The sequence below is a fragment of the Anomaloglossus baeobatrachus genome, chromosome 8 (assembly GCF_048569485.1).
Source record: "Anomaloglossus baeobatrachus isolate aAnoBae1 chromosome 8, aAnoBae1.hap1, whole genome shotgun sequence".
Taxonomy (NCBI): domain Eukaryota; kingdom Metazoa; phylum Chordata; class Amphibia; order Anura; family Aromobatidae; genus Anomaloglossus; species Anomaloglossus baeobatrachus.
In genome coordinates this window covers 119165644-119192619 of record NC_134360.1, presented here as the reverse complement: position 1 = coordinate 119192619, position 26976 = coordinate 119165644, and the positions used below count along the sequence as shown (strand labels likewise).

At 53.7% G+C, this 26976-nt stretch overlaps 1 protein-coding gene across 1 annotated transcript in view; it reads right to left on the bottom strand.

Annotated features, from left to right (window-relative positions):
* Positions 1–26976, bottom strand: part of MYH9 (myosin heavy chain 9) — a 329257-nt gene that overhangs the window by 248148 nt on the left and 54133 nt on the right. Inside the window, exons 3-4 of the mRNA XM_075321969.1 lie at positions 24597–24753; positions 1169–1196 (exon numbers count right to left, since the gene is read on the bottom strand). Coding sequence (XP_075178084.1) covers positions 1169–1196; positions 24597–24753 — 185 coding nt within the window. The remainder of the gene's footprint in view (positions 1–1168; positions 1197–24596; positions 24754–26976) is intronic.

Genomic DNA, 26976 nt, shown 5'->3' with positions numbered 1-26976 from the left:
AGATCGGGCATTTCTGAACGCGGCGATACCAAATGTGTGTATTTTTTATTTTTTTAACCCTTTAATTTTCAATGGTGTGAAAGGGGGGTGATTTGAACTTTTAGGTTTTTTTAATTTTTTAAAACTTTTTTTTTTACTTTTTTTTTTATTTTACTAGTCCCCCTAGGGGGCTATTGCGATCAGCAATCCGATCGCTTTGCATAATCTGCAGATCTCAGCTACACAGCTGAGAACTGCAGATTTGCTGCTTCACTTTTAATGCCGGCTGTATTCCGGCATTGAGAGGAAGTGAGTCATGTTAGCTACAGGCGTCATCACATGACCCTGTGCTACCATGGCAACCGCCGAAAGTCACGTGATCATGTCACGTGACTTCCGGCGGGGGCGGGGTAAGTCACTGTCATGGCGGCGCCCATATACATTTCGCTGCCAAGACTTTGGCAGCGAAATGTAAGGGGTTAATGGCCGCGGGTGGAAGCGATTCCACCCGCGGCTAGCAGGCACACATATCAGCTGTTGATAACAGCTGATATGTGCGCCGATCGCCGCCGACCGCCGGCGGCAGGGGGCGGGGCTTACCGGAACACGATCCATGACGTATCTAGTACGTCATGGGTCGTTAAGGGGTTAAAGAATAATTTATATTTCATAATAGAGCACAAGAAGGGAACCAGGAGGACATTACTACAGGGGACACCAGTATGGGAGACATTACTAGAGGGCACAAGGAAGGGGCACAAGATGGGCACATTACAATAAGAGGAGGGAGGAGAAGGACGGGGTACATTACAAGGGGGGACAAGGATGGGGCACAGCACATTATTGGGATGTATTTTTCTTTTTGAAACTTCCCACGGCTGCTGCATTATCCTCTCTAGGCTTATACTCTAGGCAATACGGTTTCCCAGTTTTATGTGGCAGAATTAGGGGCCTCGGACACACAAAAATTAAACTTCTAGATCTTTAGGCCGCACAAAAAAAAAAAAAAAAAAAAAAAAAAAAAAAAAAAAAAAAAAAAAAAAGATTGAGGTGCTAAAACATTTCAAAGGTGGTAAATTAGTAGAGGTTAAAGGTCTCTTACAATAAGCGCACACAAATGCTACACAACTATCAACTTTGTTAGACTCTACAGATGCTTTATATTCATGTATCTTGGAGATAAACTTACGTGCAAAGTATGGACTGGTCTTCTCTATCTGTGGAGAGACACATGGTAGTTAGAAGAACATTCTTGGACACTAATTGAAAGTCAAAAGAAGGCGACAAGTGTTTTAGATGAAGTCTACATGGAGATGCATTTTACTTTACCACACAGCTCTGTAAAAACATCTCTCCCTACTCTTATGCCGGTGTCACACGGTACGATCTATCGTGTGATCGTACCCGCCCCCGTAGTTTTTGCGTCACGGGCAATTTGTTGCCCGTTTCGCACAAAGTCGTTAACCCCCTTGTCACACGTACTTACCGCCCGGACGACTTCGCTGTGGGCGGCGAACATCCACTTCCTGAAGGGGGAGGGACGTTCGGCGTCACAGCGACGTCACACAGCGGCCAGCCAAAAGAAGCGGAGGGGCGGAGATGAGCGGGACAAACATTCCGCCCACCTCCTTCCTTACGCATAGCCGGCGGGACGCAGGTAAGCTGTGTTCATCGTTCCCGAGGTGTCACACTGAGTGATGTGTGCTGCCCCGGGTACAATGAACAACCGGCGCAGAGAAGAAGAAACGACTTTGAAACTGAGCGACGTCTCAACGAGCAACGATACGGTGAGTATTTTTGCTCGTTCACCATCGCTCGTGGCTGTCACACGCTACGATATATTAAACGATGCCGAATGTGCGTCACGACGTGACCCCGCCGACATATTGCCCGATATAGCTTACTGTGTGATGCCGGCATTAAATTCCTTGTGTTTAAGAATCATTTGATGCACTGGACGGACAGCTTATAAACCGGTCGCTGATATTCTCAATCATGGAAAGGGGGGGATTATACCAACAGGCAAGAAATTCAAGGGACAATTCAAGGGACAATTCAAGGGACAATTCAAGGGACAATTCAGAGCTTATGCTGGAATACTTGCCTAAAAACTGCGAGATCACTAAATTTTTTGTGCTACACGAGTTGTGAAAACTCCAGGTCACATTTTTGCACAACAATTTAAAGCAGCTTTGCCAAAATGTGGCAAGCTAAGAATGAGAATAGCTATGCCCTCACATCAAATGCAGCAAAAAGTGCAGGCAATTTATTTTACTTAACCCCTTCCCGACCTTTGACGCACCATATGTGTCATGAAACCTTGTGCCTTTCCGACCTTTGACGCACCGTATGCGTCATGGCGGGTTTCCGTTCCTGCAGCGCTGGTGACCGGATTTACTGAAATGTCACCAGCGCTGCAGGTACATAAGGACTGGTAGTTGAGCCCAGGGTGGGTGGCTTTGCCCCCCCCCCCCCCCGTGGCTACGATCACTGATTGAATGTGAAAGTGACACTTTCATAAGCCAATCAGAACGATTTTTATTTTTGAAATATTACACTTTGTGAAATACTACACTCCAGCCATGGCTGATGAAGCAATATCATCAGCCATTTGCTGGAGCAGGGAGAGCTCCGTGTAATGCCCCCCCCCCCCCCCATCTGATTGGAGGTAGCGTCCATGTGACGCTATCCGACCAGATGTGGAGGAGCGATGTGACCGGTGGGGTTCCCTCCCCCCTTCAGCTTCATCCTGACCGTGGACTGCGACGCTGAAGAGGAGGGTCACCTGCTGCCACCGCGATCTGCAGCCACCGATCACCATCCGGTAAGTTTTTCTCCCCTCTTTGCTGTGTTCCCCCTCCCTTCTGCGCTCTTACGCGCTCCCCTCTGCTGTCTTCCGTTTCCCCCCCCCCCTCCCCTGCTGTCTTCCGTTCCCCCCCCCCCATTGTCCAATTTCACCCCCACCCCGACCTCCGCTCCCCCCGCCGTCCGATTCTACACCCCCCCCCAACCCACACTGACCTCCACTGCCTTCCCCGACCTCCGCTTCCTGTGATCACTCTCCCGCCGGTGTGAGTGACTGCTGCTGCCAGTGATCAATCCCCCGCCCGCCCTGGTGATCACCGGGCAGCAGGGGGGCCGATCACCGGGCAGCGGGGGGGGGGGGCCGATCACCGGGCAGCGGGGGGGGGGGCCGATCACCGGGCAGCAGGGGGGGGGGGCCGATCACCGGGCAGCAGGGGGGGGGGGGGGGGGGCGATCACCGGGCAGCAGGGGGGGGGGGGGGGGCGCCGATCACCGGGCAGCAGGAAGGGGGGGGGGGAAGCGATCACCAGGCAGCAGGGGGGGGGGGAAGCGATCACCAGGCAGCAGGGGGGGGGGGGGAAGCGATCACCAGGCAGCAGGGGGGGGGGGAAGCGATCACCAGGCAGCAGGGGGGGGGGGGAAGCGATCACCAGGCAGCAGGGGGGGGGGGAAGCGATCACCAGGCAGCAGGGGGGGGGGGGGGGGGGGGAAGCGATCACCAGGCAGCAGGGGGGGGGGGGGGGGGGGGGAAGCGATCACCAGGCAGCAGGGGGGGGGGGGGGAAGCGATCACCACCAGGCAGCAGGGGGGGGGGGGGGGAAGCGATCACCACCAGGCAGCAGGGGGGGGGGGGGGGGGGGAAGCGATCACCATGCAGCAGGGGGGGGGGGGGCGGGGTTGGGGAAGCGATCACCAGGCAGCAGGGGGGGGGGGGGGGGCCGGGGGAAGCGATCACCGGGCAGCAGGGGGGGGGGGGGGGCCGGGGGAAGCGATCACCGGGCAGCAGGGGGGGGGGGGGCCGGGGGGAAGCGATCACCGGGCAGCAGGGGGGGGGGGGGGCCGGGGGAAGCGATCACCGGGCAGCAGGGGGGGGGGGGGGCCGATCACCGGGCAGCAGGGGGGGGGGGGCCGATCACCGGGCAGCAGGGGGGGGGGGGGCCGATCACCGGGCAGCAGGGGGGGGGGGGGGCGATCACCGGGCAGCAGGGGGGGGGGGGGGCGATCACCGGGCAGCAGGGGGGGGGGGCCGATCACCGGGCAGCAGGGGGGGGGGGGCCGATCACCGGGCAGCAGGGGGGGGGGGGGGCCGATCACCGGGCAGCAGGGGGGGGGGGGGGGGGGGCCGATCACCAGGCAGCAGGGGGGGGGCCGATCACCAGGCAGCAGGGGGGGGGGGCCGATCACCAGACAGCAGGGGGGGGGGGGGCCGATCACCAGGCAGCAGGGGGGGGGGGGGGCCCGATCACCAGGCAGCAGGGGGGGGGGGGGGCCGATCACCAGGCAGCAGGGGGGGGGGGGGCCGATCACCGGGCAGCAGGGGGGGGGGGGCCGATCACCGGGCAGCAGGGGGGGGGGGGGGGGGCCGATCACCGGGCAGCAGGGGGGGGGGGGGGGGGCCGATCACCGGGCAGCAGGGGGGGGGGGGGGGGGGGCCGATCACCGGGCAGCAGGGGGGGGGGGGCCGATCACCGGGCAGCAGGGGGGGGGCGGCCGATCACCAGGCAGCAGGGGGGGGGGGGGGCCGATCACCAGGCAGCAGGGGGGGGGGGGGGGGGCGATCACCAGGCAGCAGGGGGGGGGGGGCACGATCACCGGGCAGCAGGGGGGGAGGGCGATCACCGGGCAGCAGGGGGGAGGCCGATCAACCGGGCAGCAGGGGGGGGGGGGCGATCACCGGGCAGCAGGGGGGGGGGGCGATCACCGGGCAGCAGGGGGGGGGGGGGGGGCCGATCACCGGGCAGCAGGGGGGGGGGGGGGCCGATCACCGGGCAGGGGGGGGGGGGGGCCGATCACCAGGCAGCAGGGGGGGGGGGGGGGCCGATCACCAGGCAGCAGGGGGGGGGGGGGGGCCGATCACCAGGCAGCAGGGGGGGGGGGGCCGATCACCGGGGCAGCAGGGGGGGGGGGGGGCCGATCACCGGGGCAGCAGGGGGGGGGGGGCCGATCACCGGGCAGCAGGGGGGGGCACCAGGCAGCAGGGGGGGGGGGGGGGCCGATCACCGGGCAGCAGGGGGGGGGGGGGGGGCCGGGGGAAGCGATCACCGGGCAGCAGGGGGGGGGGGGCCGGGGGAAGCGATCACCGGGCAGCAGGGGGGGGGGGGGCCGGGGGAAGCGATCACCGGGCAGCAGGGGGGGGGGGGGGCCGGGGGAAGCGATCACCGGGCAGCAGGGGGGGGGGGCCGGGGGAAGCGATCACCGGGCAGCAGGGGGGGGGGGGCCGATCACCGGGCAGCAGGGGGGGGGGGGGGCGATCACCGGGCAGCAGGGGGGGGGGGGCGATCACCGGGCAGCAGGGGGGGGGGGGCGATCACCGGGCAGCAGGGGGGGGGGGGCGATCACCGGGCAGCAGGGGGGGGGGGGGGCGATCACCGGGCAGCAGGGGGGGGGGGGGGGGGGGGGGCCGATCACCAGGCAGCAGGGGGGGGGCCGATCACCAGGCAGCAGGGGGGGGGGGCCGATCACCAGGCAGCAGGGGGGGGGGGGCCGATCACCAGGCAGCAGGGGGGGGGGCCGATCACCGGGCAGCAGGGGGGGGGGGGGGGGGGGCCGATCACCGGGCAGCAGGGGGGGGGGGGGGGGGGGGGCGATCACCGGGCAGCAGGGGGGGGGGGGGGGGGGGGCGATCACCAGGCAGCAGGGGGGGGGGCCGATCACCGGGCAGCAGGGGGGGGAGGGCGATCACCGGGCAGCAGGGGGGGCGATCACCGGGCAGCAGGGGGGGGGCGATCACCGGGCAGCAGGGGGGGGCGATCACCGGGCAGCAGGGGGGGGGGGGGGGGGGGGGCGATCACCGGGCAGCAGGGGGGGGGGGCGATCACCGGGCAGCAGGGGGGGGGGGGGCGATCACCGGGCAGCAGGGGGGGGGGGGGGCGATCACCGGGCAGCAGGGGGGGGGGGGGGGGGGGGGGCCGATCACCAGGCAGCAGGGGGGGGGCCGATCACCAGGCAGCAGGGGGGGGGGGCCGATCACCAGGCAGCAGGGGGGGGGGCCGATCACCAGGCAGCAGGGGGGGGGGCCGATCACCGGGCAGCAGGGGGGGGGGGGGGGGGCCGATCACCGGGCAGCAGGGGGGGGGGGGGGGGGGGGGCGATCACCGGGCAGCAGGGGGGGGGGGGGGGGGGGGGGCGATCACCGGGCAGCAGGGGGGGGGGGGGCCGATCACCAGGCAGCAGGGGGGGGGGGGGCCGATCACCAGGCAGCAGGGGGGGGGGGGGCCGATCACCAGGCAGCAGGGGGGGGGGGGGGGGGGCGATCACCAGGCAGCAGGGGGGGGGGGCCGATCACCGGGCAGCAGGGGGGGAGGGCGATCACCGGGCAGCAGGGGGGGAGGCCGATCACCGGGCAGCAGGGGGGGAGGCCGATCACCGGGCAGCAGGGGGGGGGGGGGCGATCACCGGGCAGCAGGGGGGGGCACCAGGCAGCAGGGGGGGGGGGGGGGGGCCGATCACCAGGCAGCAGGGGGGGGGGGGGGGGGGCGATCACCAGGCAGCAGGGGGGGGGGCCGATCACCGGGCAGCAGGGGGGGAGGGCGATCACCGGGCAGCAGGGGGGGGCGATCACCGGGCAGCAGGGGGGTGGGCGATCACCGGGCAGCAGGGGGGGGCGATCACCGGGCAGCAGGGGGGGGGGGGGGGGGGGCGATCACCGGGGCAGCAGGGGGGGGGGCCGATCACCGGGCAGCAGGGGGGGGGGGGGCCGATCACCGGGCAGCAGGGGGGGGGGGGCCGATCACCAGGCAGCAGGGGGGGGGGGCCGATCACCGGGCAGCAGGGGGGGGGGGGGGGGCCGATCACCAGGCAGCAGGGGGGGGCCGATCACCAGGCAGCAGGGGGGGGGGCCGATCACCGGGCAGCAGGGGGGGGGGGGGGCGATCACCGGGCAGCAGGGGGGGGGGGGGGGCCGATCACCAGGCAGCAGGGTGGGGGGGGGGCCGATCACCAGGCAGCAGGGTGGGGGGGGGGCCGATCACCAGGCAGCAGGGGGGGGCCGATCACCAGGCAGCAGGGGGGGCCGATCACCAGGCAGCAAGGGGGGCCGATCACCAGGCAGCAGGGGGGGCCGATCACCAGGCAGCAGGGGGGGCCGATCACCAGGCAGCAGGGGGGGGCCGATCACCAGGCAGCAGGGGGGGGCCGATCACCAGGCAGCAGGGGGGGCCGATCACCAGGCAGCAGGGGGGGGCCGATCACCAGGCAGCAGGGGGGGCCGATCACCAGGCAGCAGGGGGGGCCGATCACCCGGGCCCACCTGCGCCCCTGCGATTGCGGCCCACCTGCGCCCCTGCGATTGCGGCCCTGTGATTATGCATCCCTGCGACTGCGCCCCTGTGATTATGCGTCCCCCTGCGCTGCGGTAATTACACCCCTGCGATTGCGTCCCTGTGATTGCATCCACCTGTGCCCAGGTGATTGCGCCCCAGTGATTACGACTCCTGCATCTCCTCAGCCCTCTCCTGCAGTAGAAAGTTTCACTAAAACACTTGCACATACACACGCACACTAAAATAAAGTTTAGGGTTTGGGATTTTTTTTTTGTACACGCGCACACAAATGTCCTGCTCGTCCCTCCGTAGCTGATCGTGAGGGAGAGGGTCCCACTTTTCTCTATTTCTCCTACTCTTCCTCCTCCAGTGACAGACTTTACGTCGTAGGACAAGAAATTGTCCGGAGGCCGGGGAGGAGGAGAAGAGCCGGAGGCCGGGGAGGAGGAGGAGAAGAGGAGGAGGAGAAGAGGAGGAGGAGGAGAAGAGGAGGAGAAGAGGAGGAGGAGGAGAAGAGGAGGAGGAGGAGAAGAAGAGGAGGAGGAGGAGAAGAAGAGGAGGAGAAGAGGAGGAGAAGAAGAGGAGGAGGAGAAGAGGAGGAGGAGAAGAGGAGGAGGAGAAGAGGAGGAGGAGAAGAGGAGGAGAAGAGGAGGAGGAGAAGAGGAGGAGGAGAAGAGGAGGAGGAGAAGAGGAGGAGGAGAAGAGGAGGAGGAGAAGAGGAGGAGGAGAAGAGGAGGAGGAGAAGAAGAGGAGGAGGAGAAGAGGAGGAGGAGGAGAAGAGGAGGAGGAGAAGAGGAGGAGGAGAAGAAGAGGAGGAGGAGAAGAGGAGGAGGAGAAGAGGAGGAGGAGAAGAGGAGGAGGAGAAGAGGAGGAGGAGAAGAGGAGGAGGAGAAGAGGAGGAGGAGAAGAGGAGGAGGAGAAGAAGAGGAGGAGGAGAAGAGGAGGAGGAGAAGAGGAGGAGGAGAAGAAGAGGAGGAGGAGAAGAGGAGGAGGAGAAGAAGAGGAGGAGGAGAAGAGGAGGAGGAGAAGAAGAGGAGGAGGAGAAGAGGAGGAGGAGAAGAGGAGGAGGAGAAGAGGAGGAGGAGAAGAGGAGGAGGAGAAGAGGAGGGAGAAGAGGAGGAGGAGAAGAGGAGGAGGAGAAGAGGAGGAGGAGAAGAGGAGGAGGAGGAGAAGAGGAGGAGGAGAAGAGGAGGAGGAGAAGAGGAGGAGGAGAAGAGGAGGAGGAGAGGAGGAGGAGGAGAGGAGGAGGAGGAGGAGAGGAGAAGAGGAGGAGGAGGAGAAGAGCCGGAGGCCGGGGAGGAGGAGAAGAGCCGGAGGCCGGGGAGGAGGAGAAGAGCCGGAGGCCGGGGAGGAGGAGAAGAGCCGGAGGCCGGGGAGGAGGAGAAGAGCCGGAGGCCGGGGAGGAGGAGAAGAGCCGGAGGCCGGGGAGGAGGAGAAGAGCCGGAGGCCGGGGAGGAGGAGAAGAGCCGGAGGCCGGGGAGGAGGAGAAGAGCCGGAGGCCGGGGAGGAGGAGAAGAGCCGGAGGCCGGGGAGGAGGAGAAGAGCCGGAGGCCGGGGAGGAGGAGAAGAGCCGGAGGCCGGGGAGGAGGAGAAGAGCCGGAGGCCGGGGAGGAGGAGAAGAGCCGGAGGCCGGGGAGGAGGAGAAGAGCCGGAGGCCGGGGAGGAGGAGAAGAGCCGGAGGCCGGGGAGGAGGAGAAGAGCCGGAGGCCGGGGAGGAGGAGAAGAGCCGGAGGCCGGGGAGGAGGAGAAGAGCCGGAGGCCGGGGAGGAGGAGAAGAGCCGGAGGCCGGGGAGGAGGAGAAGAGCCGGAGGCCGGGGAGGAGGAGAAGAGCCGGAGGCCGGGGAGGAGGAGAAGAGCCGGAGGCCGGGGAGGAGGAGAAGAGCCGGAGGCCGGGGAGGAGGAGAAGAGCCGGAGGCCGGGGAGGAGGAGAAGAGCCGGAGGCCGGGGAGGAGGAGAAGAGCCGGAGGCCGGGGAGGAGGAGAAGAGCCGGAGGCCGGGGAGGAGGAGAAGAGCCGGAGGCCGGGGAGGAGGAGAAGAGCCGGAGGCCGGGGAGGAGGAGAAGAGCCGGAGGCCGGGGAGGAGGAGAAGAGCCGGAGGCCGGGGAGGAGGAGAAGAGCCGGAGGCCGGGGAGGAGGAGAAGAGCCGGAGGCCGGGGAGGAGGAGAAGAGCCGGAGGCCGGGGAGGAGGAGAAGAGCCGGAGGCCGGGGAGGAGGAGAAGAGCCGGAGGCCGGGGAGGAGGAGAAGAGCCGGAGGCCGGGGAGGAGGAGAAGAGCCGGAGGCCGGGGAGGAGGAGAAGAGCCGGAGGCCGGGGAGGAGGAGAAGAGCCGGAGGCCGGGGAGGAGGAGAAGAGCCGGAGGCCGGGGAGGAGGAGAAGAGCCGGAGGCCGGGGAGGAGGAGAAGAGCCGGAGGCCGGGGAGGAGGAGAAGAGCCGGAGGCCGGGGAGGAGGAGAAGAGCCGGAGGCCGGGGAGGAGGAGAAGAGCCGGAGGCCGGGGAGGAGGAGAAGAGCCGGAGGCCGGGGAGGAGGAGAAGAGCCGGAGGCCGGGGAGGAGGAGAAGAGCCGGAGGCCGGGGAGGAGGAGAAGAGCCGGAGGCCGGGGAGGAGGAGAAGAGCCGGAGGCCGGGGAGGAGGAGAAGAGCCGGAGGCCGGGGAGGAGGAGAAGAGCCGGAGGCCGGGGAGGAGGAGAAGAGCCGGAGGCCGGGGAGGAGGAGAAGAGCCGGAGGCCGGGGAGGAGGAGAAGAGCCGGAGGCCGGGGAGGAGGAGAAGAGCCGGAGGCCGGGGAGGAGGAGAAGAGCCGGAGGCCGGGGAGGAGGAGAAGAGCCGGAGGCCGGGGAGGAGGAGAAGAGCCGGAGGCCGGGGAGGAGGAGAAGAGCCGGAGGCCGGGGAGGAGGAGAAGAGCCGGAGGCCGGGGAGGAGGAGAAGAGCCGGAGGCCGGGGAGGAGGAGAAGAGCCGGAGGCCGGGGAGGAGGAGAAGAGCCGGAGGCCGGGGAGGAGGAGAAGAGCGGAGGCCGGGGAGGAGGAGAAGAGCCGGAGGCCGGGGAGGAGGAGAAGAGCCGGAGGCCGGGGAGGAGGAGAAGAGCCGGAGGCCGGGGAGGAGGAGAAGAGCCGGAGGCCGGGGAGGAGGAGAAGAGCCGGAGGCCGGGGAGGAGGAGAAGAGCCGGAGGCCGGGGAGGAGAAGAGTGGAAGGCCATGGAGGAAGACCCACAGTAAAATGTGAGTAACCCCCAACCTAGCGCTAGTGCACTAAACCACACACCCCAAACTGAAGTACATTACACCACACTAACCTGAAATACACTACGTCAGGTTGGTATGGGACACCAACCTGAGGTACACTACCCTATACCACACTGCACACCAACCTTAGTGTATGTTAGGTTGGTGTGTGGTGCATGTCAGGATGGTGTGTGTGTGTGTGGTGTATACTACACCACATATACCAACCTGACGTACACTACAACACACACACACACACCAACCTGACCTACACTACACCACATACCAACTTAACATACATTACGTCAGGTTGGTATGTGATGTAGTGTAGGTCAGGTTGATGTATGTGTGGTGTAGTGTAGGTCAGGTTGGTATGTGTGGTGTAGTATACACCACACACACCATCCTGACAGTGTATGTTAGGTTGGTGTGTGGTGTATGTCAGTATGGTGTGTGAAATGGGGTGTAGTGTACGTCAGGTTGATGTGTGTGTGTGCGCGCGTGTGGTAAACACACACACACACACACACACACCCCAACCTGACTTCTACTACACTACACACACACACCAACACGACCTACACTACATATTCTCCATACGCCACATTGTGTCCGTAAATTGGAGCTAATTTTCCATTCAAATTGTTAGCAGACTCCATGTCACGTATGGAGAGCCTCTGTGTGCCTACACATTGGTGCTCCCCCAAGTGACCCCCATTTTGGAAACTAGACCTAAGGAACTTATCTAGATGCATAGTGAGTACTTTGAACCTCCAGGTGCTTCACAAATTGTTCCGTAAAAATGAAAAAGTACTTTTTTTTCACAAATTTTCTTTTAGTCTCATTTTTTTTCATTTTCACATGGGTAACAGGATAAAATGGATCCTAAAATTTGTTGGGCAATTTCTCCTGAGTACATAGATACCTCATATGTGGTCATAAACCACTGTTTCAGTGCACGGCAGGGCTCGGAAGGGAAGGAGCGCCATTTGACTTTTTGAATGGAAAATTAGCTCCAAAGTCAAATAGCGCTCCTTGCCTTCCCGTGCACCCAAGCACTTGATTTCCACCACATATGGAGGTATCTGCGTACTCAGGAGAAATTGCACAATAAATTTTATTGTGTAATTTTTCCTGATACCCTTGTGAAATGCTACATTTTATGGCTAAAGTAACATTTGTTTTTTGTTTTTTTTTTTTTTTTTTTTTTTTTTACACAAAAAGTAAATTTTCATTTTTTCCTTCCACATTTTTATTCTTGTGAAGCACCTAAAGGGGTAATAAACTTCTTGGATGTGGTTTTGAGTAGCCTGAGCGGTACAGTTTTTAGAATGGGGTCACTTTTGGGTATTTTCTGTCACCTCGGCCTCTCAGTCGCTTCAAATGTGATGTGGTCCCTAAAGTTTTGTAAGTTTTGTTGGGAAAAATGAGAAATTGCTGATGAACTTTGACCCCTTCTAACTTCCTAAAAAAAAAAAAAAAAATTTGTTTTGAAAATTGCGCTGGTGTAAAGTAGACACGTGGGAAATTTTATTTAGTAACCATTTGACATATTTCTCAGATTTACGGGCATAACATTTTAAATTTTGAAAATTGCGCAATTTTCTAAATTTTCGCCAAATTTCCAAAAATGAACGCAAAAAATATCGGCCTAAATCTACCACTTTCATGAAGTACAATATGTCACAAAAAAAAACAATGTCAGAATCGCCAGGATCCGTTGAAGCGTTCCAGAGTTATAACCTCATAAAGGGACACTGGTCAGAATTGCGCAAAATGGCGAGGTCAGTAAGGTCAAAATAGGCTGGGGGCTGAAGGGGTTAATACACAAAGATGGGACTGAAATCACATTTCTGGCTAGGTGCATGCCACTGAAGATGTGGCAATTCATCTAATGTAATCTGTCACCAAGTTTTTGCTACTCCATCAGACAATGTAGAGAGCCCGATTCCAGCGTTGTACCACTTACTGAGCTGTTTGCAGTCATTTGTATAAAATCACTTCTCTGCTGCACTTCTGGCACTTACCTGAATGTGGAGTTCTTTATCCCCCTTTACCACAGATTGGCAGCTTCCTGTCAATATGCTGTATACACAGCTGTGAATCAGTAGTGGTGGGTTAATCAGAGCTCATGAATATGCTGGACTACCTGCAGCACACAGTCATCTGCTGATATAGCAGTGATTTTAATTACAATTACTCACAGGAACCCAGTAAGTAAAACATTTCTGGAATCAGGATCTGTCTATAATATGCTGCATTCAGATTAGAAGGCAAAAACCTGGAGTCAAATGCCCTTTAATGAATTTGGTGCATCCTTTATCAAGGCTGGCATGTGCGTTACACAATTTTTAATAAAACAAGTTGATCAGAGCAGAGTGCATTCTTCACCTGGCATCTGATCTGATGCTCCATCCTAAGTGGGGATAAAAGTAGTGATCTGTTAGGGTAAGTTCACAAAGTGAGTTTTTCGCGGCGTTTTTCGGGTGCGTTTTTGGCCTCAAAACTGCATGACTTTGCTTCCCCAGCAAAGTCTATGAGTTTTCATTTTTGCTGTTCGCACACAACTTTTTTTTTTAAGCTGCGTTTTTGAGCTTTAAAAAAAATGGACATGTCAATTCTTTCCTGTGTTTTTCTGCGTTTTCCCCCCATGCAATGCATTGGAAAAACACAGCAAAACACAGAGAAAAACGTAGCAAAACGCAGCCAAAAACGCACCAAATCGCGGTAAAAACACCCATGCGTTTTTTGCCACGGGTACGGTTTTGCGCGTTTTAGTGGCCAAAAATGCAGCGTCAAAAAAACGCAGCATGTGCACATAGCCTTAATTGGTGGGACTCTCAGCACTGGACCACCTGCTGATTAACTTATCCCATAGATAGGTGGCTGATAAATGAATTCTCCAGTGAAAGGGTTTTTTTTGTCTTGTAACTTTCAGGAAATATGATTCAGTGCCATGGTAACTATGGATCAAGTACAGAAACTGAATATATATATATATATATATATATATATATATATATATATATATATATATATATATATATATATATATATATATTTTTTATTAGTTTTAAATAGTCTGGCACAGCCAAAACAATGCACGGCCAGCTTGTACCATACCTTAGCACATGGCATTGTAGGGCTGAAGGACTTTATCAAAGATCAACTGGCCCAATGTTATTATACCCCAGGACAGTCCAGTTTGTGGTCCCGAGTTACGCAACGTGGGCACAGAGCCTATTTGCATGCAGTTACGCTGCGTATTGCACTGCAGCGTAACTACATGCGTCCCCAGCACAATCTATGAAGATTGTGCATAATCCATGCGCATGCTGCCAAATCGCTGCGTTCAAAAAGCAACATGTCACTTACTCCGTGCGCTTTGGATGCAGCCCGCGCTCTTGTCTATGGTGGGGGCTGCATCCAGAGCACATGAAATCGGCTTTTCACTGCATTCATTATGCAGTGTTTCTGAGGCGATTTGAAGAGAACATGTGCTGTCAAAATCGCTGCAGGAATGTCTGCAGGGACAAACAACATGGGCACATAGCCTTAAAAAGGTACCTTGTACAGCGGTAGGGGTGCTTCCATTACCATATCTTGTCAAGAAAAGGACATCCCTCTTGTCCTTATATACTTTACCTCCAGCATGTTGTTGCTACATTGGACCCTGCTCTCATCTTTTCTTAGCAGCTGCCCAATTAACTCCTTCGCGACCCTTGACGCACCGTATGCATCAAAACCTTGTGCCTTCCAGACCTTTGACGCACCGTATGAGTCATGGCGGGTTTCCATTCCTGTAGTGCTGGTGACCAGGTTTACTGAAATCTCACCAGCGCTGCAGGTACATGAAGGCTTGTAGTTTGGCCCGGGGGGTGGCTTTGCCCCCTCATGGCTTCGATCGCTCTGATTGAAAGTGAAAATGACACTTTCAACTGCCAATCAGAACGATTGTACTTTATCACCAATGAAACTTGGTGAATTACAATCCAGCCATGGCTGATGATGCAATATCATCTGCCATTGGCTGGAGCAGGGCATCCTCTGTTGTCCCCACCCCTCCGACCTGATTGGAGCTAGCGTCCATGTGATGCTATCCCTCCAATGAGATGGGAAGGGGCAGTGTTACCGGTGGGTGCCTGCCCTCTTCAGTTGCATCCTGGCCATGGACGGCGACCCTGAAGATGAGGGTCCCCTGCGGCTGCTGCCACCGCGATGTGCCGCCACCGATCGCCATCAGGCAAGATTCACTCTCCTCCCCTCTGTGCTGTTCTCCGCTTTACTCTGCTGTGTCAGGCTCCCCCTCGCCGTCCTCTGCACCCCTTCCCCCCACACACACACACACCTCCCCGACCACTGCTCCCTGTGATCAGTCACCACCGATGCCCTGGCTTCTGCCAGCCGGCTGGTGTGAGTTACTGCTGCTAGTGATCACCTCCCTATCTCGCCCTAGTGATCACTCCCCTACCCCAGTGATCACCTGCAACCTAGCGATTGCCACTGCGCCCCAGCGATCACCCCTGCTATCACCACCGCCCCTGCACCCCAGTGATCACCGGCGCCCTGCTGCTAGCTCCTGCATCTTCTCAGCCCGCTCCTGCCCTCCCCACGCCTGTCAGCCCCCTCCTGCAGTAGAAAGTTTCAACACACACACACACACACACACACAATGTCCCACTCGCTGCAGTCACAAAGGGTGTACTCAGCTGAGAAGGCATATGCCTTTATTGCCTCCAAAGCTGATAGTGAGGACCCCATTTTTCCCTCTTCCTCCCACTCTTCCTCCTCCGACAGATTCGCCACCACAAAGACTTTGCAGGTGAAGAGATCGTCTGAAGCCGGATGCAGTGGAAGGAGAGCCTGGGGAAGAAGAGCAATGGAGGAAGACCCACAGCCAAGTGTGAGTAACCCACAACCTAGTGCTAGTCACGCCCAACATAGAACTAGTGCCCCCGTCCCTGAAAATTTTGCCCCACAGATTCCTGATTTTGTTCCCGAATCAGGGAACCAGTTTGAGACTGCCAACCTCAGGGAAATAGGCTTCTTCAAAGTCTATTTCTCTGAGTCAATTGTCAGTCTTATGGTGGAGCAAACTAACCTGTATGCCCAGCAACTTTTGGCCGAAAACCCTAATTCATCACATTCTATTTGGAGTCCCATTGACTTGGTAGAAATAAAATATTGGGGCCTGGTCCTTCACATGGGGATTGTGAAGAAACCAGAAATTCACCAAAACTGGAGTACTGATATTTTATATCAAGCTCCAATATTTGGAATGGTCATGACTCAAACTGAGGCCATCCATAAGTTTCTCCATTTTAGGGACAATGCGGACAGCCTTCCCCACAATGACCCGTATTTTGTTAGAATATTCAAAATTCGGCCGGTCATAGAGCGCCATTTGACTTTTGGAGCCAATTTTCCTTTTAAAAATTCAAATGGCGCACCTAGTCTACTGAGCCCTGTTGTGCGCCCAATTGATTTCCCCCACATATAGGGTATCTGTGTACAACAAAAAAAATTGCACAATAAATTTTATGGTGCAATTTTTCCTGATACCCTTGTGTAAAAAAAAAAAAATAAAAATATAATATATATTTTCACGGCTCAACATTCTGAACTTCTGTGAAGCCCCCAGAAGGTCAAAGTGCTCACTAAACATATACATAAACTCCATGAGGGGTCTAGTTTCCAAAATAGGGTCACTTGTGGGGGAGCTCCATTGTTTAGGCAAATCAGGGGGTCTCCAAACTCAACATGGCATCCGCTAACTATTCCAGACAAATTTTGAGTTTGAGAAGTCAAATGGTGCTCATTGCCTTCCGAGCCCTGCTGTGCGCCCAAACATTTCATTTTTCCCCACATATGAGGTATCTGTACTCGGGAGAATGTTCACAATAAATTTTAGTGTTTTTTTTCCTGCTACCCTTGTGAAAATGCTAAATTTTATGGCTAAACAACATTTTTTGTGTAAAAAAGTAAAAATTTAAATTTTTTCCTTCCACATTGCTTTGGTTCCTGTGAAGCACCTAAAGGGTTAATAAACTTCTTGGATATGGTTTTGAGCAGTGTGAGGGGTGCAGTTTTCAGAATGGTGTCACTTAAGGGTATTTTCTGTCACCTAGGCCCCTCAAAATCACTCCAAATGTGATGTGGTCCCTAAAAAAAAAAAATGTGTAAAATTTTGTTGGAAAAATTAGAAATTGCTGATGAACTTTGACCCCTTCTAACTTTCTAATGAAAAAAAAAAAATATGTTCCAAAAATTGTAATGGTGTAAAGTAGACATGTGGGAAATGTTCTTTAGTAACTATTTTCTGTAAAATACCTCTTACCTCTCAGATTGATGGGCATGAAATATCAAATTTTGAAAATTTCAAAAATTTTCAAAAAAAACCCCCTAAATTTACCACTTTCATGAAGTACAATATGTCACAAAAAACAATCTGAGAATCACCGGGATCCGTTGAGGCGTTTCCAGAGTTATAACATCATAAAGGGACACTGGTCAGAATTGCGCAAAATGGTGAGGTCAGTAAGGTCAAAATAGGCTGGGGCTGAGGGGGTCTGATTTTTTTAGCACAGCACAGCATGTTGCAGTATCTCTGGCAGAGGTATTTTTAGAGAGATTCTGTTGTAGAAGTTAACATACAGGTGATCACCCTGATCCAGCAGTGGGAACACCAAATCCAGGGAGATTAATTTGGGTGCTCCTCTATTCATAAACCCTAAATTTGTGGGTGTACGCAGAGATACACTCGCACAGATTGTACATTTTAATTCCATACCTAGCCATCTTACTGGGTGGAATTTAATCCTCCCATGAAGTGTATTCGGGACTAGAGTTGAGCGCGGTTCGTGGTTCGTGGTTCTCCAGTTCTAGGCTCGAGTGATTTTGGGGCATGTTCTAGATCGAACTAGAACTCGAGCTTTTTGCAAAAGCTCGATAGTTCTAGAAACGTTCGAGAACGGTTCTAGCAGCCAAAAAACAGCTAAATCATAGCTTGGTTTCTGCTGTAATAGTGTAAGTCACTCTGTGAATCAAACTATTATCACATTTCAGTGTATAGTGTGCATGAACAGCGCCTTCAGATCACTGCTGTTTCTATAATGGCGATCGCCATTTTTTTTTTTTTTTTCTTGTCTTCCTTCCCTAAGCGCGCGCGTCTTGTGGGGCAGGCCAGCATGTCAGCCAATCACAGACACACACACAGCTAAGTGGACTTTGAGCCAGAGAAGCAACGGCATGTGTGATAGGATGTCCATGTCACATGTCCCTGCATTATAAAACCGGACATTTTCTTCACGGACGCCATTATCTGCCTTCTGCGTCTTTGGTGTCAGACATCACTGTCGCAGCTCCGTCTTGAGTCCTATCGCTGATACAGCTGTATGCGCTGCATACACAGCGTTAGACAGCATAGGGAGAGCACTTTATAGCAGTCCTTTTAAGGGCTCAAACCGGCAGGGTCAGAGTTAAGGTGACAGGTCCTGAAAACAGCGCCAGCGTCTGTGCAGCCAAGGTCAGGGATTTCCTCCCTGCATTTCACCATTAGGAGGGAATAGAAAGGCAGGCTTCCATTCCTCTACCCAGAGCACCACAATCCTGCCACTGTACCCTCGTGTCCTCTGCACACTCCAACTCATAACTAAGCCATTATACTAGCAAACACTCAGTGTACCTAGTGGCATCCTATCTGTGGCTATTGGACTTTGCTATAGTCCCACTAGTGCAAAGACATTTGCAGAGCACGTCTGCCTGCGTTGCACACTCCAACTAATTATAACTAAGCCATTATACTAGCACACACTCAGTGTACCTAGTGGCATCCTATACGTGGCTATTGGACTTTGCTATAGTCCCACTAGTGCCAAGACATTTGCAGAGCGCATCTGCCTGCGTTGCACACTCCAACTAATTATAACTAAGCCATTATACTAGCACACACTCAGTGTACCTAGTGGCATCCTATACGTGGCTATTGGACTTTGCTATAGTCCCACTAGTGCCAAGACATTTGCAGAGCGCATCTGCCTGCGTTGCACACTCCAACTAATTATAACTAAGCCATTATACTAGCACACACTCAGTGTACCTAGTGGCATCCTATACGTGGCTATTGGACTTTGCTATAGTCCCACTAGTGCCAAGACATTTGCAGAGCGCATCTGCCTGCGTTGCACACTCCAACTAATTATAACTAAGCCATTATACTAGCACACACTCAGTGTACCTAGTGGCATCCTATACGTGGCTATTGGACTTTGCTATAGTCCCACTAGTGCCAAGACATTTGCAGCACGTCTGCCTGCGTTGCACACTCCAACTAATTATAACTAAGTTACATTGTCAGGGATATTTATTCTTTATTATTCTGCTGTTAATAAAGCTAGACCACCACTGCAATCTTCACCACCTCTCAATTTTTACTACCACATTTTCAGTCCACAATCTTGTCGCAATCAACATGAGTGGCAAAATGACAGATGCTGGTGGAAAGGGGAAGAGGCGTGGTGGAAAAGGCAAAAAAGGTTTTGTCAGTGGGGAAGGTGGCAAAGCTCCATTATCATCTGCTGCAGATAGACCATCTACTAGCAAAAGTAAGATGTCTACTACTTATTGTGGACAATCCGATGTGCTCCCTTTTTTACGGACACGAACAAGAGGAACAAAGGTAGATGATGGGCAAAAAAGGAAAATGCTTGAATGGATCTCAAGTGGTCCAACAAGTGCCCTCTCAGCCACTTCAAGTACCGCATCCAAAAAACACCAGTCCTCTGAGTTGTCATCCCAATCACACTTGATTTCTCCCAGCTCTGAAGTCTCCATCAGCCCTGCACAGTATGGTGGAACTGAGATGGCTGAGTCTGCAGAGCTGTTCAGTCACACTATAGCCTGGGAATCAGAGGTCTGCTCCCAAGCTACAGTGAGTACAGAATAGGAAATGGTCTGCAGTGATGCCCAGAACCTTTGTGACTCTGATTCAGGCCGTGAGGACCAAGTTTCTGAGCATAATGTTGACCCTTTGTCACAAACTGTAACACCTGTGGTTATAGACAATGAGGAACATACTGATGAAGATGAGACGCAGATACCCGATTGGGATGACAACTTAAATATTCGGTCAGGGCAAGAAGAGGCTCGGTCTGAGGGGGAGGGGAGTGCAAACACAACAATTGATGATGACGTTCTAGATCCCACCTACTGTCAACCCCCAGTCAGGCACTCGAGGAGGTCAACAGAGGCGGTGGAGGAGGATGCAACCGACGACGAAGTTACCTTGCGCCTTCCTGGACAGAGTCGGAGCACTGGTAGCACGTCTACAACTGCATCCTCAGCCACCACTCTGCCTATGAGCATTATTCGGGGTGGATCAACAGGTCGCATGGCCTCTAAGCCTTGCCTAGCCTGGTCCTTTTTTCACATCGAAAAAGATCGCCCAACTCATGTGATATGTAACATTTGTCATGATTCTGTTAGTAGAGGTCAAAACCTCAGCAGTTTGACAACTTCTTCCATGAATCGTCACATGACTAAATATCATAAGTCCCGGTGGGAAGCTCACCGTGCTGCAATGCGGCCTAGCGGAGCGAACCATCCACCGCCCGCCCCTTCCAGTGCATCCGCGCGCTCTTCATCTTCTAGGACTGTGGGGACAGCTGTCACACCTGTTTTTCCACGCAAAACTTCCACCACTGTAACCGCAACAGGCAGTTTGCTTGTAAGGTCGTCAGTTGGTTTGGAAGGGGAAACAAGTGAGTGTGTACAGCTCTCTCAGACATCGATAGCACCAACGTTGGATGAAGGCAACATCATGTCTCCGCCTGCACTTTCCTCACAAACCTGCATTTTTCCAGGGACACCCTACTCAACACCGTCTACACACAGCAGCCAGATCTCTGTCCCTCAGATGTGGTCAAATAAAAGGCCACTTCCTCCGACCCATGACAAAGCTAAGAGGTTGACTCTATCCCTCTGTAAGCTGTTGGCTACCGAAATGCTGCCTTTCCGCCTAGTGGACACACAGGATTTTAGAGACCTTATGTCTGTCGCTGTGCCCCAGTACCAGATGCCTAGTCGCCACTACTTCTCTAAGAAGAGTGTGCCCGCGCTACACCAGCATGTCGCACACAACATCACCGCTTCCTTGAGAAACTCTGTGTGTGAACGGGTGCATTTCACCACCGATACTTGGACCAGTAAGCATGGACAGGGACGTTACATGTCGCTGACTGGGCACTGGGTAACTATGGTGATAGATGGTGAAGGGTCTGCTGCACAAGTCTTGCCGTCCCCACGACTTGTGTGTCAATCCTCTGTCTGTCCAAGTTCCGCCACTGCTTCTGCATCCTCCACCTCATCTGGGTCCTCCACCTCCGCCCCAAGCCTGCCTGGTCAGGCCACCAGCGTTCTCACTGCGCAGAAGGAATCACGCACCCCTCATTACTATGCTGGCAGCAGAGCGCAACGGCATCAGGCGGTCTTTAGCTTGACATGTCTTGGTAATAAGAGTCACACAGCTGAGGAGTTGTGGTCAGCTCTGCGGTCCGAGTTTAATAAATGGTTGTCTCCACTCAACCTGCAGCCTGGTAAGGCCATGTGCGACAATGCTGCAAACCTGGGTGCGGCCCTTCGCCTGGGCAAGGTGACACACGTACCTTGTATGGCTCACGTGTTGAACCTTGTCGTGCAGCAATTTTTAACACACTATCCCGGCCTAGATGGCCTTCTGAACAGGGCACGAAAACTGTCTGCTCACTTCCGCCGTTCAAGCGCCGCAGCTGAGCGACTTGCATCGCTCCAGAAGTCTTTCGGCCTGCCGGTTCATCGCCTGAAATGCGATGTGGCGACACGCTGGAATTCAACTCTCCACATGTTACAGCGACTGTGGCAGCACCGCAGAGCCCTGGTGCAATACGTCATGACGTATAGCCTGGGCCAACGAGATGCAGAGGTGGGGCAGATCACCCTGATGGAGTGGTCTCAGATCAAGGACCTATGCACCCTTCTGCACAGTTTCGACATGGCGACGAATATGTTTAGCGCTGACAATGCCATTATCAGCATGACGATTCCAGTCATTTACATGCTGGAGCACACGCTAAACACTATTCGGAGTCAGGGGGTGGGACAACATGAAGGGGAGGAACTACAGGAGGATTCATATGCGCAAGGGACAACAACATCACCAAGGTCCAGACGTTCATCATCACCAACGCAGCAGGCATGGGACCAAGGGGGACAGGGATCGACAAGGGCGCATAGTAGCAGGCGAAATGTTGAGCAAGGTGCAGGAGAACATGAAGAAATGGAGGACGAACTGTCCATGGACATGGAAGACTCAGCGGATGAGGGAGACCTTGGTCAAATTTCAGTTGAAAGAGGTTGGGGTCAGATGTCAGAGGAAGAAAGAACGGGTAGCACCTCTGCCACAAACACAGCGTGGACTTGGTCCGCATGGCTGCGCAAGACACATGAGTGCCTTTTTGTTGCACTACCTCCAACATGACAGTCGTATTGTCAAAATTAGAAGTGATGATGACTACTGGATTGCCACACTATTAGATCCCCGGTACAAGTCCAAATTTTGTGACATAATTCCAGCCATAGAAAGGGACGCACGTATGCAGGAGTATCAGCAGAAGCTGTTACTAGATCTTAGCTCGGCTTTTCCACCAAACAACCGTGCAGGTGCAGGGAGTGAATCTCCCAGTTGTAACTTGACAAACATGGGACGGTCTCGTCATCTTCAACAGTCTACCCGTACCAGTAGGACCGTATCTGATGCCGGTAACAGCAATTTTATGGAATCTTTTCATAATTTTTTTAGACCCTCTTTTGCAAGGCCACCAGAGACAACAAGTCTGACACATAGTCAACGGCTGGAGAGGATGATACAGGAGTATCTCCAAATGAACATCGATGCCATGACTGTGCAACTGGAGCCTTGCTCCTTTTGGGCTTCAAACCTAGAAAAATGGCCAGAGCTCGCAACTTACGCCTTGGAGATTTTGTCGTGTCCAGCTGCCAGCGTTGTCTCTGAACGTGTATTCAGTGCTGCTGGGTGTGTGCTGACAGATAAGCGCACGCGTCTGTCCAGTGACAATGTGGACAGACTGACGTTCATCAAAATGAACAAGTCATGGATCCAGAAGGAATTTACTACCCCTGTGTCATCCTGGGGAGAGTAAATGCTTGTTGATTTGGAATGTGCTTGATGCAAATCAAAACATCCTGTTTGCAACTAGGGCACAAGTGCTGCCACTGAATGGGTGGGTGTGTGGGGCCCAATTTTTGGAAAAAAAGGGATACTCCGCTTGGAGTAACCCTTGCTTACATTGTTTTTAAAAGAAGCCAAGATGAACAGAGCTGGGATCAGGAAAGACTTTGCTACCTACCCCGGTGTCATCCTGGGGACGGATAAGAATGACGTATTTTTGAATGTGCTTGATGCAAATCTAGCTGTGAAGTGTACAACTAGGGCACAACTGCTGCCACTGAAGGGGTGGGTGTGTGTGGGGCCCAATTTTTGGAAAAAAGGGAGACTCCGCTTGGAGTAACCCTTGATTGCTGTGTTTTTTATAAATGATCCAAGCTGCACAGAGCTGGGATCAGGAAAGACTTAGCTACCTACCCTGGTGTCATCCTGGGGACGGTTAATTATGGCGTATTTTTGAATGTGCTTGATGCAAATGTAGCTGTGAAGTGTACAACTAGGGCACAACTGCTACCACTGAAGGGGTGGGTGTGTGTGTGGCCCAATTTTTGGAAAAAAGGGAGACTCCGCTTGGAGTCACCTTGCGGTGTTTTACATGATTTTAGAAGGGCGTGCCATGCCTATATCTGTGTGTCCTCCTCTTTTTCCTTGTCCAGCTGTTTTGTTTTCGCATGAGTATATGTCCTTGTCACTTTCCAATGTGTTTGAGTTGTTTGTCACCTTTAGGACACCTTTGAGGGTGTTTTCTAGGTGTTTTTCTGTGTTTGTGATTGCCTGCCATTGTTTCCTATGCAGTTCGAGTTCGGTTCGTCGAACCGAACTCGAACGGGAGGTCCGTTCGGCGAACCAACCTCGAGCCGAACCGCGACCGGTTCGCTCATCTCTATTCGGGACTAATCTACACATTTTTCTTTGGGGAGTGTACACCTCAGCAAACTAGATGAAAAGTCTTTGGGACAACAGATTTTATTTTTTACATACGTATATGCACGCTCCCCAGTGTTCTGGATCCTTTGTACGCTGTCAGGCCTGTGTGAACGCAGTGTGTAATCTCTGCACACGCTCCCCAGTGTTCTGGATCCTTTGTACGCTGTCAGGCCTGTGTGAACGCAGTGTGTAATCTCTGCACACGCTCTCCAGTATTCTGGATCCTCTGTACACGGTCAGACCTGTATGTAATCTCTGCACACGCTCTCCAGTATTCTGGATCCTCTGTACACGGTCAGACCTGTATGTAATCTCTGCACACGCTCTCCAGTATTCTGGATCCTCTGTACACGGTCAGACCTGTATGTAATCTCTGCACACGCTCTCCAGTATTCTGGATCCTCTGTACACGGTCAGACCTGTATGTAATCTCTGCACACGCTCTCCAGTATTCTGGATCCTCTGTACACGGTCAGACCTGTATGTAATCTCTGCACACGCTCTCCAGTATTCTGGATCCTCTGTACACGGTCAGACCTGTATGTAATCTCTGCACACTCTCTCCAGTATTCTGGATCCTCTGTACACTGTCAGACCTGTGTGAGTGCAGGGAGTGTGCAATCTCTACACATGCGCCCCAGCAACTTGTCAGATTGGTGTGAGTGCAGGAGACTCTCCCCCTTCTCCTTTGTATATCAAGTTGTTTTTTTTTGGGGGGGGTTATAAAGGGTGGGATGAAGGGAACTGCGCAAGAGCAGACGCTGATTGAGGGATAAAACTCCCTGACAATGCCAGAGGGCCTGCTCCAGAAGATGAAAGGTGGTTATTTTTTTAAATTGAGCATCATTTTTAATAGCTGTAAATAAACATTTACACATTTTCTGCTTAATGAAATATATAATTTATGATTAGAACCTTTTAAAAAAGAAATTTCACTTCTGAGAGGGGAAAAAAAAATGAAAATGGTTACCTTGCATCATGCTGCGATAGGCAGTGTCTGTGATGGCATATATATGTGGAGGCATTTCATGTCTTTTCTTTCCTTTATACATATCAACAATCTCTTCAGAGTAAATTGGGAAGTTCTTGTATGGGTTTATTACCACACAAAACAAACCAGAGTAAGTCTAAAAAAAAAAAAAAAAAAAAAAATAATATATATATATATATATTATACATTCAAAGTGAAATTGTAAATCAGATTAGGATAAAATGAGGAATTAGGCTACTTTTACACATCCGGTTTGAGCACTGCGGCTCAATCCGGCTGTAAAACCTATGCAACGGATGCGGCGAAAACACCGCATCCTTTGCATAAGTTTTTTTACATGCGGCCCGTCCGTTTTTTCCAGTTGCGGCACACTACTGAGCATGCGCAGTGGAAGAAACCGCATGTGGCGGCCGGATGAGGTTTTTCCCGCATCGCGCCGCATCCGGCGTCCATTGGCATGCATTGAAAAATGCGCCGCAGCGGCGCGTTTTTTTTTTTTTTTGCCGGACAAAAAAAAAAAAATAAAAAAGTTAGATACGTTGCCTCCGGCCGCCGCTTTAATTTTGCCGCATCCGGATAAAAACGGATGCAACGCAAAGCCATCAGGCACAATCCGGTAACAATGCAAATCTATGGGGATAAAACTGATGCAGTACCGTATCCGTTTTACCCGTTTTTTTCCGGATTGTGCCTGATGGGAAAAAACCTGATGTGTTAAAGTAGCCTTAGACTCCATCTATGTTTTGGAAGTCTGCATGACAGCTCAATGATCTAACCCCCATAGGACAGGAAGATGTGTTAATAGCACCACCCTTCCTTCCCACCGCCGGTGTTTAGAACAAAGTGAAAAAATAAATAAAAAAAAAAAAAAGCCACTTCCCAGATTAAGGGGGAAAAAAAAAAATAAACCCAAAAACAACAATGAAAAAGGTGTGTAAGTGCTAGGGAGGCAAAGGTTCGTTTGGCCCAGGATAGGAGACCGCTCATGCCACAAGAGCCATTTAAGATTCAGGTGCTCACTTCACCTTGATTTGACTCTAGTTTGTTGAAACCAATTTAGATTTTAGAAGAAAGTTTTTCACTCAATTTTTATTGAAACCAGATTTTTCCATAGGTTATAACTATTTTTCCCATCTAAGCCATATGATGTATTTTTTTTCTTTAAAATCACGTTCATTTTTTTAATTTCTTTTTTTTAACTGTTACATAAGTTATTTTTCCCACAAACTAAATACAAGGGGGGAAAAAAAAAAAAAAAAAAAAAAAAAAAAAAAAAGACAGAACAGTCACAAAAACATCACCAAAGGCTGCTTTCACACCTCCGGTTTTAGCAGAGTCGAACAATCCGGCTCTAAAACCTATGCAACGGATGCGGCGACAAAACCGCATCCTTTGCATAAGTTTTTTACATGCGGTCTGTCCGGTTTTTGCTGCTTGCGGCAGGCCACTGAGTATGCGCAGTGGAAAAAACCCGCATGCGGCGGCCGGATGCGGTTTTTGCAGCAGGACGCCGCATGCAGCGTCCAAAGGCATGCATTGCAAATCGCGCTGCATCGGCAGGATGCAGCGCAATGAGTTGTTTTTTTTTGCCGGACAAAAAAAAAATAAAAAAAAAGTGCCAGGCAACGCTCCATCCGGCCGCCGCATCGGCTAAATCTGCCGCATGCAGCAAAATACGGACAGAACGCAAGCCCATGCGGCACAATACGGCACTAATGTAAGTCTATGCAAAAAAAACCCGGTTGCATTTTTTCTGCAAAGCGCCGGATTGTGCCGCACAGGAAAACAGATGTGTGAAAGCAGCCTAAGTGATACAGTAAACAGTGCACCTGCAGTTCATACCCAACAGCCACACAGGTCGCAGTTTGTCCATTCCTATTCAATATAATATGCTACATAAAGTACCCCACATAATATTAAGCAACCATATACATTCCAGATATGCAATTCCACCCTGCCTCAGTACATGATTGAGGAGAAGGACCTCATTCCCCATACAGTCCTGTAGCAGTGCAAAGGAGGGAAGACTAGGAGTATCCCGCCATGACCCCTTAAATCTTGAAGAAATTCTTTAATGCATTTCTTTTAAGGTATACCCCCCTCTCCAGTCGAAGTATTGCGGTAACTCTCTCCAAGATGCCCAATGGCCGGAGCAGTGATAAGCCAATGATTTCCTGGCCTGATCTAAAAGTTGTGTAATACCAATAGTCACCGGCGAGCTCTGATCTGAATCCCCCTCCAGGAGACCCAAGACACATGTAACAGGTCTTTGTTGCAGTTTCTACCAAAAACCTACTCAGAGCTTATACTGCCCTCCAATATGTTTCAATATTCCCACAGGACCACATCATATGCAACA